This window comes from Artibeus jamaicensis, unplaced genomic scaffold (assembly GCF_021234435.1).
Source record: "Artibeus jamaicensis isolate MK-2021 breed Jamaican fruit bat unplaced genomic scaffold, CSHL_Jam_final contig_464, whole genome shotgun sequence".
NCBI lineage: Eukaryota > Metazoa > Chordata > Mammalia > Chiroptera > Phyllostomidae > Artibeus > Artibeus jamaicensis.
In genome coordinates, this window is record NW_026521842.1 from 8,241,772 (window position 1) to 8,259,301 (window position 17,530).

Sequence of the window (17,530 nt, forward strand, 5' to 3'; positions counted from 1 at the left end):
CTCAGCACCAGGCAAGACCTGGCCTGGGATTCAATCCTGCATTCCAGCTGCTCGACTATGGCCAGTTGGGTCAGTGTCCAGACCCTGAACCCCCTCCTGTAAAAGGTGGATTCCCACCCCTGCCTGTTGAACCTTTGGTTGTACAAGGAGCCGTCTAGCTTGCTAAAACCATCTAGCTCTGTCACCGTATTTTACTGCCTTAGAAGCACTTCAGAGGAAAGAAGCCATGTAAAAATAAAATAAGGTTGGAACAGACTTTAAAGTTTTTATTATTTTACATCACGTCACGCCTTGCATGGAATGACCACAACGCTGGCCACATAATTTACTAACAGGGCACGGTTGAGAAAGCTGCAGCTCCCAGGTGCACAGTCTAGTCCACTGGGAAGAACGGAGAGAGGGAAGAGAGCAAAGGGAGGAGGAAGGGCGATGATAACGCCCGTCTGTCTCTGCTCTGCCGGCGGTTGCTCATTCTAAGAACGATGAATATGTGACAACACAATTTCTGATTTACAATCATGGTCTTCACAGGAAAAGGTCTTTCTCAGAAGTGCTAGAGCTGATTAATAATATCTGATCAACTTTCAAACAAGGTTTACAGGAGAGATCACACCTGTGTGCTGCGGGAGCCTGCCAGCAGGGCCGTCCAGGCTGTCAGGTCTGTGAGGCCACGTGGGGCTCCGAGGCCTCGTCCTGGACTTCCTGGGAAGGGGCCTGTTTCCTCAGGCCCGAGTCTGCGTCTGGGATGAACATCCCGTGGAGGTCCAGGTGCATGTCGACATCAACATACGCACGAGCCAGTTCTGTGAAACTTTTGGCATCCAGAATAAGCAGAAAAGGTAGCTTTTGGGGATCAGAAGAGATGATGGCTGATAAGATAATTCCTTTGGGGAAACAAAAGGAGACACTTTGTAAAAGTGCAGCCTTGAACTTCCTCCAGGTGGGAGGATATGTTTCTCAGCTGTGTCTCCCTGTCCTCGTTAAACTGTCAGTATCTAATCCAAACAGAAGGGAAATGAATTTGATATTCTGTGAGAGCAGAAGAGAAAGGCCAGGGAACTAGAAATCAGCAGACTTGCTCCAGCCCTGGCTGGGCCAGTCGCTTCACCTCTCTGAACCTCAGTCTCTTCTTTTGTAGAATGGGGATAACATCCTCCACCGTCTTAGGCTTGCTAGGAGGATCTCTTGCATGGTGAATTATAAAAGCACTTTGTAAATGACTGAGTGCACTGAAGAATGGCTATTTCCCTACAACTTAGAAACTCTGATGATAGGGAATCAGTTTTGATGATGCATTTAGGTTAATGCACATCACTCGACTAAACTCAGACTGGATGAGCATGATTCACCGCATGTACATGCAGCATGCGGCAGCCTCAGCTTCGCCATCTGTGAAATGGAACATTCTGAGCACTCACTCTCAAGGAATAGAGTTACATGAAATAATGCACATAAACTTCCAGCCAACATTCGTGCTTCTTCCCAAGGCCTCCTGGGTGTCAGAGTGGCTGAGTGTAATTGAAGTCAGCTTAGCTTGGGCTCACACCCTGCCTCTGTGGGCACTGGGTGTGTGACCTTGGGCAAGTTACTTCATTCTCTGAGCCTCTCCTTTGGTGAAATGAACACAATGCTCCTCCCTGCCCATGGAGAGAATGCACGGGACATACTCACACAGCCCAGTGGAAGGCCAGCCTCAGCAGGTGGTGGTACCAACAACCCCCATCCTCAGAAAAGACAGTGACTCGGGGTCCCCTGCCTGGCACCAAGTCAGGAATAATCAGTAGGTAGAAAACCACTCCCTTCTCACCTGAGGGAAGCAGCTGGCAGGCTCAGCAGAGCAGCCCCACCCATGGCTCTTGTTACCCTCCTTAGCACCCTCATGGGTGTAGCCAGGGCATTTCTGGGTCAAAGGGAGAATCAGGGAAGGAAAGGACCATTTGTCATGTGGAAACCCAGAAGAGCCGGGTGGGCCTCAAACACACATTTCTACTTGCTCCGGAAAAAGGTACATGCTTAGATAATGAAGAACTCTAATCCAGGCATGAAAATGAATTTTAAAACCAAGACTCTAAACTCTGGGAAAGGGTAGTGTTGCTCAGGGGAAAGGAAGGGGGCTTCTGTGGAAGTGAAGGAAATAAGGAAGTAAACAATTTAATCCCCTTCGAGGGCGATCTGACCTTTGCTGCTAGGTGGTGACTTCTACCTGGGGCCAGTCAGGTAACCTCTCCTCGCCAAGTGACTTAGATGGGAGCTTTAAGCAGTGGTCAGCTTGACCTCCAGAGGGGCTGAAGACTAAAGGTCAACCACGACTACAAGCCCCAACACAGGCTCTGATGCGTAGGCTGAGGGGAGTTTCCAGGGTTGGCCGTACTCCACCGATAGTGTTGGGAGAAGGGAGTGTCCGTGCCTTTCCCGGCGAGGGAGGTTGGGGGTTTGGTGGGGACAACAGGAAACTCCAGCAAACTTGCAGATAATGTCAGGGGTGTGTGTAGTCTTGGGGACTCCCTAACCCTGTAGCTGTGGATTCACACGGACCTGGGTTTCGAAGCATGACTCCACCAGCGGTGGGATGTGGGCAGGGCCACTGTCCCCCAGTGAGGTCTCTGCGGCGAGAATGAGGTCACAAGCCAAGTACAGTGGGCGGGCCCCCCTGCCCAGAGGCCTACCGTCATCTTCATCTTTGGCGCCTGGCGTGGGCACGAACAGGGGTTCTGCTGGCCAGTAGTGCTCCTCTTCCCATTTTAGGAAGGACTTCGTGAGGATGTCATACTTGACCATCTGTACATCCAAAGGGGAGAAACATGGGGATGGTTTGCTGGAAAGCATGCTTATTTCCTGCGAGTAGGAAGGCATCAAAGCCCACAGAGAAAGGGGATTAAGCCCCTCAAGTGAAGACCCCAAAATGGCACTCCCTCTGGTGAGGATAGCAACAGAATGAAAGCGGCCAGCCTCCTCCTTCGACTTGGAGCGAAGGTCCTCCCGCCACCTCATAGCTTACACTATGCATTGAATTCTTTTCAAAACGAAAATCCTGAACTTACCTAGTATGTGGCCCTGCTGTGCAACTTGTTGACAGTTAAATAAACTAATGTATTCAACACAGACATTTAAAGTATAATACAATTCCTTTGTTGTTTGAAAAGTATAGATCACTGGACTTCTCTTAATCACCAAGAGTCCTGTTTTCCCTTAGGGTGTGGGAGTGTTTTGTGGTGTGTGAATGTGTGTGTGGAACACTTAATTTTCTTACTTTGTACTTTCTGTACTGCACATTAAAAAAAAAAGACTTTCTATTTTATTGTTAAAAATGAAGATATCAAGGGAAAGCAGTGTCTGTACAGTATTTAGCATGGTTCCTGGGATAAGTGTTCCACAAATAGTAGTTTAAAAAATAAAATAAATCTTTCAAGTTTCAGCTGTCCCCTCCCTGCTGGAGAGGGTGAGGCAGGGACTGGAATCCCCCCATACACTTCCTTACCCTCCTTGCCCACCGCCTTGGCACTCGGAACACAGGGGTGGAATAAAGAACTCAGTCCAGCTCTAGCCACGGCCACCCTCCCGAGCTTCAGCCCATCAGGTACAGCTCCCTCTCCAGGCTCATCACTGTTTCAAATGTATTTTGTCCCCAACTGACCTACTCTCTAACCTACCTCCAGTCCCCTAGGGAACCTCCCTCTTGCCCTCCCTTTTCTAATCAAGGTCACCCAGTCGGAGAATCTGAGAAGTCAGCTTTGTAGACAGGACTGTTGTAGGCCATGCACCTAGGGATCAGTACCTTGTTTGGGATGGGACTCCTTTGAATTTCAGCAGCAAAGACATATCGGTATCGCTTCCCATTGTGAGTGTAGTTGATCTGAGGCAGTTCTAAGTCTAGAGAGAATGACACAGCTGATGAAGCCTTTATCACCGAGGGTGGGGGGCATCCACCCTTTGTGCCTGGCTGGCACCCTTCCCACAAACACTGCTCCCAGGCCAGGACCTCTGAACTTGGTTCAGGCCCTGGACTGGATCAGGGCAGTCATAGGGCAGAAGGAAGGAACCTCTGACAATTATCCTGGCTCTATTAGAAGGTTCAGGAGCAAGGTTTTTAAGTATATAAAAATCTTTAATTATCCAAGATAGAAATCAAAAATAATTGCATGATTAAAATCAGAGGCTTTTGCAATTTTTAAAAGCTCTTTTTAAAAAAGTCTCATGTGCACACACACATGTGTGTGGGAGTGAAGAGAAACTTCTGACTCTGTGGAAAGGAGTGTCAATGGGAAATAGTTAAAGTAAGTCTGGTGAATTCATGTAATAATACTATGATAAAATAATATTTACAAATAATTTTAATAATATGGGAAAATATCCTTACCATAAGACTAACTGTAAAAGGATAACTATAGAATCATCTCCATTATGTTAAAAATGAAGAGAAAAAGCTTAGGAGCATTGCTGGGGCGATAACTTCTCTATATTTAATGGTTTATATTTTGTATTGTACATCCTAAGTTTTGCATTGTGTGAAATTTTCATTATACTTACTACTTTTGTAATCCAAAAAACCTTAAAAATTTGTCCATGTAAATGCACAGATATTTATATATTCCTGTTGTGTCAAATTAAATTTCTGAGTACCAAAATGAAAGTCCCCCGCTTATGAACTGTGCCAGGCAGAAGGAGCTGAGTGCTGGTGAAAATAAAATGTCCAAGAAAAGGGGAAGCAGGGACGGACACATCTGCCACATCGATGCCTCCTGAGAAGGGCCCAAGGTGTACACGGTTATCGGGCTCAGCGAGGCATGAAGGGGAGTGGACTACTGAGATGGGAAGATGTATCATCTCACAGGTGAGCAATCATGAGCTTCCAAGAGCCAAGAGGAAGAGAGACCACCCGCATACTTAAATCAGAAAAAGATGACCACGGTCGGCCCTAACATAGGCCTGAGACTTCCTATGATGCACCTGGGCCCCTCAAACCTGGTCTGGGACCCCCTACCCTGACATGGTAAATGGCCAACCATAGGCACTTGATTTATAAAGTGTGATTCATCCCAGCAAATTCTGCATGACTATTAAGCCATGTTCTTAAAGAATCTTTAGATGTGGGGAAATTCTCAGACTACATTCATTAGGTGGAAGAAGCCATTCCAGAATATTCTATGTGGTATGGAACAGAGTCATCAAAGTATAAATGCAGAGGTTGAGGGGGTCTGCGTCAGAGAAACCTGGGTGCAGGTCCTAGCTTTGGTGCCTGCCTTAGCCATGTCACCATATTATTCTCAGCTTTCCTGTCCTCAGTTCCAGAAGAAGAATAACACGTGCCAACCTAGAGTTAGGTTGCCTGTTGGAGCTGCCTGTTAGAGTTGTTCTAATAATAATGGCTCCCTTTGGCGGGACCCTCACTGCAGGCCAGGCCCTGAGCTCGGCCCCTCCTGTGGGAACCTGTTTAATGTGAATGATAACAGGATGACGGCGCCGGGATGAGAGGAGAGGATGTCTGAGCAGCTCCCAGCAGAGGGCCTGGCATGTGCCAAGCAATCCATGCGCAGTGGAAAAGACTGCATGGATATTTCCAAAGGCTGTCCTGGGTGGAGAGACTATGAGGGATTTATCTATAGCTATACATTTCAGTATTCCCCAAGATTGCTACAATAGACAGGAATTCTCTCCTCAGAAACAATAAGACTATAATGTTTTAGGCCTCCATCTGCCCACACTGAATGGCATGGTGGGTCAGAGGAGATGGAAGTTGATGCCTTAAGAATTAGAAACCAGATCTGTATTTGCACTTTTAAAACTCCGAGAGTCTGGGTGCCGCACAGAACTGGTTGCGGGATCCATGGGACGCTGTTTACAGAAATGGTCCTAGTGGGCAAATCTGAGGTCACCCTCGGAGAGTTCCCAGGATGGCACTGTTCCAGACGCCTGAACCTGGCATGGGGCAGTCAGTGTGGGGAGCAAGCTCTGAGTCTAGAGCCACACCCTGCCACTCTCTGAGTATCCTGGGCAAGCCGGTTCACTATGAATTGAAGTGTTGAACTCAGGCCTGGCTAAGCCAGACTTTTGTACATGTTGGTGATAGCACTGAGCACAAAAACATGGTCCCTATCCCACAGACTTATTATATTTTAGGGCCGTGGTTCTCAGTCAGGGTGATGGTGCCCTCACATGACACTGGGAATGTATGGATGTGTTTCTGGTTGTCCCAGTCCAAGGTGGGGGTGCTATTGGCATCTGGTAGGTTGAGGCTCAGGATGCTGCTTAACACCCTACAATGCCCAAGACAGCCCCACCACAGAGACTGACCAGCCCCAGGTATCAGTAGTGCCAGGCTGAGAAGCCCTGCTCTAGTAGGTGTGACTCCTAGTTGAAGGGGTTTACATTGTGTGTGTAGCTCAAACTTTCTGAGGCCCAGTTACCTCCTCTGTGAAATGGGGCTGATAGCACGGACTGTGTAGGGAATCGTGAATGTGAAGAGGTAGAGATCCAAACATGCTGTGTCCATAGTCGGCACCACAGCCTTTGTAGAGTGCAGCTGTGTAAGTCACTGGGGCTGATTTCCATCTCACTGCCTTCCTGGGAGGTGTTTGAAGATGTACGAGGCACAACTGTCTCCAATACTTTTCACTGGGGTGTCCCAGAGAGCCCCCCCCTTCGTCCCTTGTCCACGCATAGCATTTCTGAATTGCAAGGAGGTATTATGTGAAGAGGCCTGGCGGTCTTCATGAAATTCCGCCCTTCCCTAAGCACAGGGATAGAGGATGCATTTACCTTGACAAAGCACCTCCGGCTGGCAGTAGACTTGGTCATCTTCTTCCTTAAGGGCTCTTGCTGTTGTAGATGCCAGTTTGATTAAATCTGAGCCTACTTCTGCATTCTGAAAGAATCAGTTTTCCAGAAAAATAAAAACTTGTTGTCCAGAGATAACATTTGCTTTACTCTATACATTTTTTAAAGAATGCTTTTGCGCATGTCATCTTGCTGTGGCCTCACATTACTCACAGGAAGCAGCTGTTATATTATTGGTATTATCAGTCAAAAATGAGGACTGGTGACATGAAGTGGTCCCCCCAAGGTTGCACAGCTGGTAGGTGGTTGGACAGGGGCCCCTAAAACCATGGCTCTTTTTTTCTACTCTGGGCTACCTTATCCCTCACAGGTGAAATTAATGTTCTTTTTAAATGCTGGATGATTCACCTGTGAAAGGCTGCATCCGTCATTAAAAGAATGTTTATAAAGAGTTCATAATAACATGGGAAATGCTCAGGATAGAATGCTGAGTGAAAGGCAGCAGACTCAGTCACAGGTGCAGTCTGGGCTCCGCCAGCTAAAAAGCTTGCACTGGAGAGAGCCTGGGGAAAATACACCAAACAGTAACAACATAGTGAGCAGTGGCGTGGCGGGGACTTTAGTTTCTTTTTCTATTCTAATCTGTATTTTCAGTATTTTCTTCTATAAAAATGTATCACTGCTGAAAGGAAACATGCAATAAAAATTACTTGGGAGAAATATACCTACCAAGGATACTCCCTGGCCTCAAGTTACAACCAGATCGCTCTGTTCAGCACCTTAGCGCCATCATTGTAACCCAGGAGAGGGATTTAACACAATTGATTAAATATTTACTGAGTATCTAGTACTCCCTGTTTCTCCACATACTAGTTGCAGGACCTTGATAAGTTACTTTGCATCTCTGAAGTTCAATGTTTTCATCTGCATAATGAGGTACAGTATATGCATTGTATAAATGGCATATTTGTCTCTGAATTATTGTTCAGATTACATAAAATAATCCATGCAAATGATTTAAAGAGGGCCCGGTTAGCAGAAACTGCTAGATAAATGCCAGCTGCTGTTGATGATACCACTACTGCATCACCGCTATGACTCCTTCTGCTGCCACATTGCTGCCACCGTCACTGGGGGTGAGTTGAAGGTAGGCGCTGGAAGAGAATGTGAAACAAGACCACAAGTCCCTGACGTCACAGAGTTTACGGAGGAGAATGTTGCTACGGCTGACTTCTTACTCAAACTTTTCTCTACTTTCCAGATTTTCCAAAATGGGCTTTTATAATTAAACCTATTTGAACAATAGCTGCTTTTTGCTGGGAAGGGGAGAAAATTGACTGCTTCATACCTATTGAACTCTAGGGGCCCCTCAATACTTTTTTTAGTTCAATTCCCCAATTTATAGAAGACAAAACCAAGGCCCAGAGAAGGAAAGTGGCTTGTCCAAGGTCACACAGAGATAAGCAGAGACTAGGCCCTGACCTTCACGTGGCAATTCTTCTACTCAGAAGCGAGAGCACTGCAGGCAGAGGACAAAGCAGGTGCAAAGGCCCAGAGGCTGGCCTGCTCCCATCCTGCAAGTCTCAACTCGAACATCCCCCTTCCCTAACAACTCGATACGCAGTGTCTGCGAGGTATTTGCCCCAAGCTGTAATTATTTCCTTTATGGAGCTGCTTCCTTCTTTTATGCTGCCTTTCCCTATGAACGCAGCGACCAGATTTTATTCAGTGCATGGCACGGAGCTCTCAGGGAGTAATTGCTGAACAAATGAGTAAATGCGTGACTCAGTAAGCTTTTCCTTGATCTGTCGAGGGGCAAAACATGTGCTTTGCAGAGTGGTTATAAGAATTAAATGAGATGAAGTGCATTAAAAAGTCACCTAGTGCCCAGCACATGTGTGTTTTCTTATAAACAAAAGCTCTGGATGCCTCCACCTGCGCAGCACCACGGATTGGTGGGAGGCCCCTCCTGGTGACTTGCGAGTCACATGACAGCAATAGGCCTCTTGTGCATGTCCTGGGCTGGCTTCTTAGGGAGTCAGTCGATCTGCAGCCTGAAACTGGTCAGACTGGTTGAGGGATAAACTGAACTTTTCCACACACAACAGTAATGAACATGACTGTGCCGCTCTCAAGAGCCATCAGACTCAGCTTTGAGAAGAGACTGCTTTCCAGCCAGAATTCAACAACATGCTGTGGGCTTACTTTGAAACCCCTAAACTCAAAGGGAGAAGAAATAATCTCAGATATTCCCCCAAACACTCACTGGCTTTGTAGTTCAGTAGCCTTGGGTGTGAAATCTGACTCAGACAGTTTTCTCTGTGAACTTGCTCAGCCCCCGAGCCCACTTTCTTGTTTGTAAAATAGGGGGGCAATTTGTAACTTTTGGATGTGTGGTGAGTGTAAGCAAGCTTCCTTTGACCTGTATTTGACGGTAATGGTTAGGATTAGGTTAATAATAGTTATGAAAACACCTGATTCAGGGCCAGACCCATTATAATCAGTAACCTGAAGCCAGGCAGACACGCATTCAAATCCCAACTCAAATCCCACTGATAATTCTGCAGTGTTGGGTAAGTGATGTTTTTTTCTCATCTGTACCCAAGGGGTAATAAATCACTCAGAGGACTGCCCTAGAGACTAGGTGAGAAGCATGCAAAACATGTAACTATCACTAAAATTGCAGGACCCAGGATGAGAGTGAGCCCCGTCAACCCCAGGTCTAAATACATCAAATCGCCAAGTAAAAGACCATTCTCTCCCTTACCTTGGCACACAGGCCTTCATAATGGGGGATGGTGCTAATATGGCAATCACTAGCCACATGTGGCTATTTAAATTAAACTTTTTAATTAAAGTTAAGTAAAATTTAAAATTCAGTTTCTCAGCTGCAATGGCTACATGTCAACTGCACATGTGGCTAGTGGCTACTGTATTGGATAGACAGACAGATAATGTTCCCTCGTTGCATTAGATTCTATTGCATAATGCTGGTCTGGAAGGACAAATGTGAATTTAGGAGTCTAGGACCCCTTCATGTCCGGATCTGGACTGGGGTAGCAGAGCGAGGGCCAGTCTCTCAGCCTGAGCTCTGTCGCTGCCCTTTTCTTCCCGCTGAATGGATGGTCCAGCCAGCATACCAAGCCAACAGCTAGCTCTGGCAGCCTCGTGGGCCCTAAGGGGGACAGGGGCAGGTGCTGCGTGCAGGCCTGGGCTGTTTGGGCAGGAAATTCTGGGGTCCTGGACAGCCAGTTCATGGTTGGGGTCGGGGAGGGTGTCCCTCTGGGTGGGCCTGACCCTGGAGCCCTTTGAACTCCTCACCCTGGGGAGAAGGGACACCGCTAGAGAAAGGCCAGATCAGGGCCTCCAAAGTGCCAGAGCAGGGGCCCCTCTGGCTGGGGTCTAAAGCAGAAAAGGCATCTTAACACAGGGCCTGGCATACAGACAGCTCTCATGGTGGCTGCTTGTATGACACTGGGTCATTTTTGGATTGGAGAAAAGATAAAAACCAAATCTACTGAGCTAGGAGTTGGAACCGCGCTTCAAGTCCAAGCAGCTTACCTTCCACCCACTCCCTGCCCGTGACGGCCCCTTATGTATGGATGGCTGTCAGGAAGGAAGTCTGTGCTTATGAACCCACCTGCAGGACAAGGGCAGGGCACCGTCAGGGACTGCCTGCCCACACCCACACCCCTCCCGGCCCAGCTCTGCCTTCAACAGCCCCCGTGCCACCCTACATAACCAGGCCAAGGGTGCCGAGGGGCCCCTCCTTCCTTTGACCCCAGCCAGCCTGGACACCAGAGAATCTGGGGCAGCTGGGAGGTCCCAGACTGTTGAATAGACTCCCGCATTGCCCATTCTACACGGAAAACACTTTCCACTTGGGAAATGTTCCAAATGCTAAAGACCTAGTGCCCTTTCGGAGACCTTGCTTCATTCATTCATTCATTCATTCATCATTCGTTTATTTAAAATACTTTAGAACTTAATGAGAACCTGCAGAGTGCTGGATGCTGTGATGGGTGCAGGGGATAAACTGCTGACCAGACAGAGTTGGGGTCCTCTCAGAGCCCCATTCCTCAGGAAGAGGTGACAGAGCAAGCTCATTATACTTGAGACAAATGTTGGGTAAAGAGCTGCAGGTGCCCTTAGAGTGCATGAACTCATCTGAGGGGAGTAAAGACCCTGACACGTTCAGGAGGACCAGGAATTTGCTTCCTGGCTGTGAATTAGAATCCACTGGGGGCCCTGAAACCAAGCCCACACCTGGACCCCACCTCCGGGGGTTCTGCCTGCACCATCCTGGGCTGAGTCCCAGCAGGAGGCCCCAGGGAAGTCCTGCAACCAGGACTGGAGTGGAGGTCTGATGGGAAGAGAATAGGGTTGCAGGCAGAGGGACGGGGAAGTGCAAATGCCCCAGACTGAAGGGCATTTGACAAAGAGTGGCAGCTCCTGTGGTTCTTCTCCAATAAGCTTTGAATATAATGAAATTAGAGCTGCTGATCTGGGCATATAGGCCATGTCCTCATGCTTGACTTTTTGATTTCAATATGCAGGCGGGGCAACTTGCAAGTGAAGGGAGAAGACATTTTTAAGGGACAATAAATAGCAATTAGAAAGCGTGGCCAGAGCTACCCTTCCCAGGGCTCACTCTTCTTTGCTAGTTTCAAAGCAACAGATGGCTCACACAGCGCCTTTTAAAAATATACATGCTAAACTTCTTAGCTTGGTTCCAAGGAAGCAAATCATTTTCAAGCGTGATAAAAGGTTATAAAATCCCATGGTGCGTGGGCAGCAGGAGGGAGTCTTTCCTCTCTATGTATCATCCCTGGGCTGAGGGCGACTTGAGGTGGGGGCTGGGCCTTGGGATTTGGGCGCCTGTGTGCTCTGTGACACCCCCACTCCTTCCTGGAACCAGGCGAGGTGGTCCGAGGCCCTGCACTGAGGCACTGTGCAGAGTGAGGGCCACACAGGGTGGTGGCTCATGTGATGCTTATGTGGGACAGGGGCCGTTCACTCAATAGCCCTGAATGACCTGGGGAGAAAGTTAATTCCTTGTTTTCTTCCAAGCTTTCCTTCCCACAGGGTCAAGGAGCAAGTCTCAGCTAGGTGCCACTGTGTCTTTAATAGCTACTACATTTTAGAAGTTTCTTATTAACAAAGAGATTAAGTCTTGGCAAGCAACAGTATCTGGCTAGACCTTAAGACCTTTGCTTTATTTCCATTTTGTTAATGCTCATGCTTGCCTTTTATTTGCAGCTGGAAAGGCTGGCTTTCCACTGGGTAGTGGCAGGTTTCCTTTCAACAGTGAGCTGATTTAAACCAAACATGATTTTGTAAGTGTTAAATAGAAGTTATGGAAAATGTAAAAATCGTGACAGAGACACACAGGTGACTTTGGATGGGGAGATGCTGGAGAGACAGGGACAATAAACAGCCCTAGTGTTTAAAGGCAGTCCCGCTCACTGGCTGGGAGGTGCCCGGAGCCCAGCACTGAGGAGCCCGGCAGTGAGGGTGGGAGAAGGCTCCCTGGGCACTGTGCGATGCCCTCTACCCCCCAGGCTCGCAGAGCCCTGAGAGTCCTTTCCAGGAGTTAGGGTGCTGGGGAGAACAGCGGGGTTATACCTCTTAAAGCTACAAGGATGGGTTTAGAGGCAGGCTGGTGCACATAACTATCCTGGCTCTGCAGTTCTGGGCTGTGTGACCTTGGGCACACTCCTTAAACTCTCCGAGTCTCAGTTTCTTTATCTGTGAGATGAGTCTAATGTAAGGACCTCTCCCACAAGTTGTTTGCATTGTTAAGTGAAGTAAGGAAAATAAAACGCTTAGCAAAGTACCTGGCACATAGAGTACATTTAGTAAATATGAGCCATCAAAATTGAATTGAATTAAATTTGGTTTCATTTAAATTAATTAAGTCATGAAGTCAGTGAGTTCTGGTGCCAGAAGCCTCTGTAGCCTCCAAAACCAAGCCCAGAGCCTTGGCAGCATCGCCCCAATTGAAGATAGCATCTGACCTAGTGGTCATTTTTAATGCAAGAACGGGACTATTCAACAACAGGGCGTTGGGTAAGCAAGTGCTGCTGAACCTCTGCCACGGGCTGTCAGGAAAGTATTGCATCAAAATGATGTTGTAGAAGAGCATGTAACGTCTTGGAAAGATGTTTGGTATACTGACAGGTGGGGAAAAGGAATGAAGTTCTGATTTACACTACAGCACAGATGAACCTCAAACTCGTGGTGCCGGGTGAAAGAAGCCAGACACAAGCAGCCATGTAGTGTATAGTCGCTTCCTGTGAAATGCCCGGGAAGGCAAATCCTCAGAGACCAAGTGGAGTGATGGTTGCCTGGGACTGGGGGTGGGGTGAGGGTCAGAAGGTGTGAGATTTCTTTTGAGGGTAATGATCATGTTTTAAAATTGATTGTGGAGATAGTTTTACAAGTTTGTGAATACACTAAAAGCCATTAAGTGAAAATGGGGGAAAATTGGTGAATTACATGGCATGTGAATTATATCTCAATAAAACAGTTAAAAATTATGTACAGCATGATCGGGAACAGCAAATCACATTGTATGTAATTTTAACCACTTTATTGAGATATATATCAATATGTATGTATAACATACATATACTGTATACACATATCAATTACGTGCGTGTATATGTATCAGTGTGTCTATCTGTCTTGCTACCTAGTTATCTATGGAGAGAGAGAGAGCCTTGGAGGGTAACACAAACATATCTATGATGAGTTTATGGGGGATTTCTTTCCTTTTGACTTAATCCATATTTTCTAAAGTTTCTACTACAACTATCTACTACTTTTGGGGAAATAATGAAAATGTTTTCTGTCTTTTTTTTAAGAACAGCTCATTTTGGATTTCAAAGTCCATCAGATCGGGGCCACAGCCATTTCCCAGCTGGGCTCCTGTGTCCCCAGGAATAAAATGGGCTCTCCTTCAAGCCATTACCTTGTTCACGCAGAGGGGCACAGCGAACCTCTTGAGGGCGGGTACACACGTGAGCTTGGAATTCTCTTCAGAGTTTTCCCTTAAGTGGGCCAGGTAGAAACACTGGTAGAGGCTGCTGTCCTCATAGGCAATGACATCAAACAGGAGGCAGCCGTCCTCCTCGTACGCATTGACGTGGTGAAAGACCACCATAGGGTCCGTGTAAAACTTGGTGGACACGGGCTTCCCAGTCCTTTGGTCAACAATGTGAATGTAAGTCTGAAAGAAAATGTGCATCCAGTGGTCAGCTGTCCCTCTGCTGGCCCAGCGCCGCGGCATCAGGTAGGGGACGAGACCACCCCTGCCACGCGCTGGCTCACCCTGCAGCATCCCTCCCTCCCTGTTCCAAGCCTCTGTGCCCCGCCTCCAGAGTGCCAGATGCACAAAAGGACCGAGCAGGGGCTCTCAGTTGTGTGTTCCTGTTCATCTCTTTCTTTTTTTAAAAAAAAAGAAGGTTTTATTTATTCATTTTTAGAGAGAGGGGAAGAGGAGGAGAGAGACGGAGCAAAATATCAATGTGTGGTTGCTTCTTACGCACCCCATACTGGGGACCTGGCCAGCAACCCAGGCATGTGCCCCAACTGGGAATTGAACTGGCAACCCTTTGGTTTGCAGCTCATGCTCAATCCACTAAGCTACACCAGCCAGGGCTTTGTTCATCTCTTTCTGATGGAGAGGAAGGAAGTTTGTGGGCCAGGGCTGCTGCATCACCAGGAGCACAGTGTTTGGGGGAGGCCCCAGAGGGTGCACTGTTTCCCCTCCTTCACCTGATTATGATTCTGGATGGGCAGCAACATGCCAGCTCCCTGGAAATGGCCAAGCTGGAAAGAACTGGCCAGGTGCCAGAACTCTAGGCTGCCCCAGACTCCGTCCAGCTCCCAGCCAGAGTGTGTGCACAGCCAGAGACCCTAAACTCAGAGACCATACCTGCCCTTTTGGATCCCCCTCTCTAATCTCCAGTACAGAGCCTGCTGCAGGGATATGGTTGTCACAGCAACACCCCTGCCCTGGAGGGCTGAGTGACCTGGTTCTACTTAAGGAGCCCACACGGGTATCAGTTCTGAGGCTGCTGTACACACTCTGGGTGTCATGAGGTGGTATCACTCTGGGTGGTAATTAGCCGTATCTGTAGCCCCAGTTGCCTAATCCAGAGGGAGGGAGTTGTTTCTATCTGTTGGCAGCTCTGGCCCAACCACCCTCCTCCGTGCTTGTTTGCTTCTTTCTCACCTTCCCCGGAATCAAGCTTTGAATAGTAAGCAGGGTGCAGAGGAGGAGAGCTCTGATAGCATGGCGGTGGGAGTCATTATGGGAGGTAAGCACAGGGGTAATTATTTTAGGCCTTTTCTTCCCCAGGATTCCAATCCCTGGGTCAGCCACAGGGACTTGCAGAAAGTTCTCTCTGAAATGCATTCCAAAGCCCCTCCCAGGGCTCTCTGCCCTGCCCTCCAGACCCAGGAACCTCGGATTGGAGGCTTAGAGGGCCCGGAAGCTCCTGCCAGTGGGATACTCCTCAGCGTGTATGGGGAATTTGGCTGCGGAACAAACCCAACTTCCGCTGACTTCCCTGCTGCTCTCTTGCTCCCACTCATTCATTCCACAAATATTTGTAGAGGGCCTACGACATGTCAAATACTTTTCCAGGAACTAGAGAGACAAAATAAAGCCAAGCCTCTTCTTTCCTGGGCTTATATTCCAGAGGGGGTGAGTCTAATAGCCAATGATCAGATATGTAATATGTCAAGGATGATGAGCACTGCTGAGGAAAATGAAGCAGGATAGGGATGGAGGAAGCCTGGGGAAGGGTCTGTAATACATGGGTGCATCAAGGAAGGCCTCAGGGTCAGGGGGCTTGAGCTGAGACCTAGAGTAGTTGAGGTAGGAAGCCATGTGGGGAAGGACATTCCAGGGGACAGAATGGGCAAAGCCCTGAGGCAGGGATGTGTGGGGCTGGTTTGAGGAGGTGCAGGGGGAGGTGAAGTGAGCAGGAAGACAATGGTTGGGATGAGGGCATGTGGGGATTTACGGGCTAATGAGTGAGGCCTTTGGGTCTTATTCCAAGGAAGATGGAAAATAACTGGAAGGTCTCAGCCGAGGAGGGGCCACACCTAACCAGCCTCTTTGTTTCCTCAAACACTTCACTCCCCTCCCTGAGAAGAGAGCATTAGCCTTAAAGGGGCAGTGGGACACAAATTTGTATATGCACATAAAGAAGTACATGGTGCATAGAAGGAGGAGCAGAAGGATGTCAAACGGATAGTGGTAGCTCTCTCTGGAGATGGCAGTGGATGAGGAGGGAAGAGACAGGATGGGACATGGGAAGGAGACTTGACATGTCGCTTTCTATACTTGTATGTTTGAGACTTACTTGATGTATTTCACGAGTAACAGCAGCACACACATATGTACATACAGCCGTACACACATGCACATGTGAAGACACAGATCCGGACATCATACATGCATGGACACACACATACATACTCTACACCCCCGGGTGCACCTACACTGAAGGCATTTCTGTCATACCAGCTGGTGGAACACTCCATCTTCGTGTCTGAATAAACTCTGGCCCCGTCCCTGACGGGACACAGTGGCCGCAGGGATGCTGAAAGGCCTTGTCAATGAACAGTGGAGGCTGGAGGAGCCCAGATATTGGTTAGGACTGGGGTGAGTGGGGACTGCCTTGGTTGGTGAGGCTACCTTGTTCAAGGTCGCACACCCTTTTGGGACAGTCCTCTCCACTGACCCACTGATGGGGGGCATAAAGGCCCAGTTAGGTGCCCTAACTCGAGACCATTCTGAAGGGCCATCCCAACTCAGAGCCCTCTGGGAGGTTGGTTGACCCCACTGGGGAGACTATATGGTAGCCTACTTCCTCCTTTCCTAAGAAACCTCCTCCAGGCTGAACTCCGTCTCAGCGTCCATACCCGGGACACCTGGCTCTGGCTGTCCGGTGTTGTGGTTCCTCAGGCACAGCAGGGCTGGAGGGCCCAGCAGGGCTTACCTTTTCCTCCTTGTGGAAAGTTAAGCAAGAAGCCCAGTTCACTCCTCGGATGTATGCAGTTGCCAGCTTTAGAATATCCAACTTGAAGGGCTGCTCAAGAAAAACGATGTAGTTCTCGGTGATCCCGAAGCTATGGTAGTAGCTTGGGTTGAGAAGGGAGCGGGAGTGGATGGAGCAGAGCACCTCCGTGTGCTTCAAGGGGCTCTTCCCCTTCGTCCTGTCTAGAGAAAAGCAAGGCTCAGGCACAGTGCAGGGCTTGGCCACCCCAGGCCGACTGCACCGCCACCACCTGCAGCTGGGCCTCTCAAACTGACCTGGTCACTAAGAAGAACCTTTGAATAAGAGCTGACACAATAAAGCAGATGAAGGAGTCGCTGTCTAGCTGACGCAGGGGCCGAGGCTCAGAGCCCTCCCTGCTCAGGCTCACCCTGCGGAGACCCGGTTCTGCAATCTGAGAACACTGAACCCCACAGTCAGGCCTCTGGGCCTAGGTCCACAACCACCGCCTGGGGGCTAACTCAGCCTCCAACTGCTTTTGGATAAGGGTGTATTTGAAACACAGCCAAGCTCCCGCCTTCATGCAGGGTCCACAGCTGCTTTTGCTTTTGAGTTACAACAACCCTGTTGAGTAGTTGGGACAGAGACTACATATCTGCGAAGCCTCAAACATTGACTCTCAGGTCCTTTACAGGAAGTTTCTCGACCCCTGCTCTGAAGCAATGCTTCTCAAACTTGAACGT

General features: G+C 48.5%; 1 protein-coding gene across 2 annotated transcripts in view; it reads right to left on the minus strand.

Annotated features, from left to right (window-relative positions):
• Positions 1 to 250: 250 nt before the first annotated feature.
• Positions 251 to 17,530, minus strand: part of BCO1 (beta-carotene oxygenase 1) — an 88,426-nt gene continuing 71,146 nt past the window's right edge. For both annotated transcript variants that reach the window (XM_053666566.1, XM_053666567.1), the window contains 6 exons: positions 16,791 to 17,011; positions 13,748 to 14,005; positions 6,757 to 6,862; positions 3,776 to 3,870; positions 2,667 to 2,778; positions 251 to 884 (listed from right to left, as the gene is read on the minus strand). In XM_053666566.1, coding sequence (XP_053522541.1) covers positions 655 to 884; positions 2,667 to 2,778; positions 3,776 to 3,870; positions 6,757 to 6,862; positions 13,748 to 14,005; positions 16,791 to 17,011 — 1,022 coding nt within the window. In that variant the 3' untranslated portion in view covers positions 251 to 654. The remainder of the gene's footprint in view (positions 885 to 2,666; positions 2,779 to 3,775; positions 3,871 to 6,756; positions 6,863 to 13,747; positions 14,006 to 16,790; positions 17,012 to 17,530) is intronic.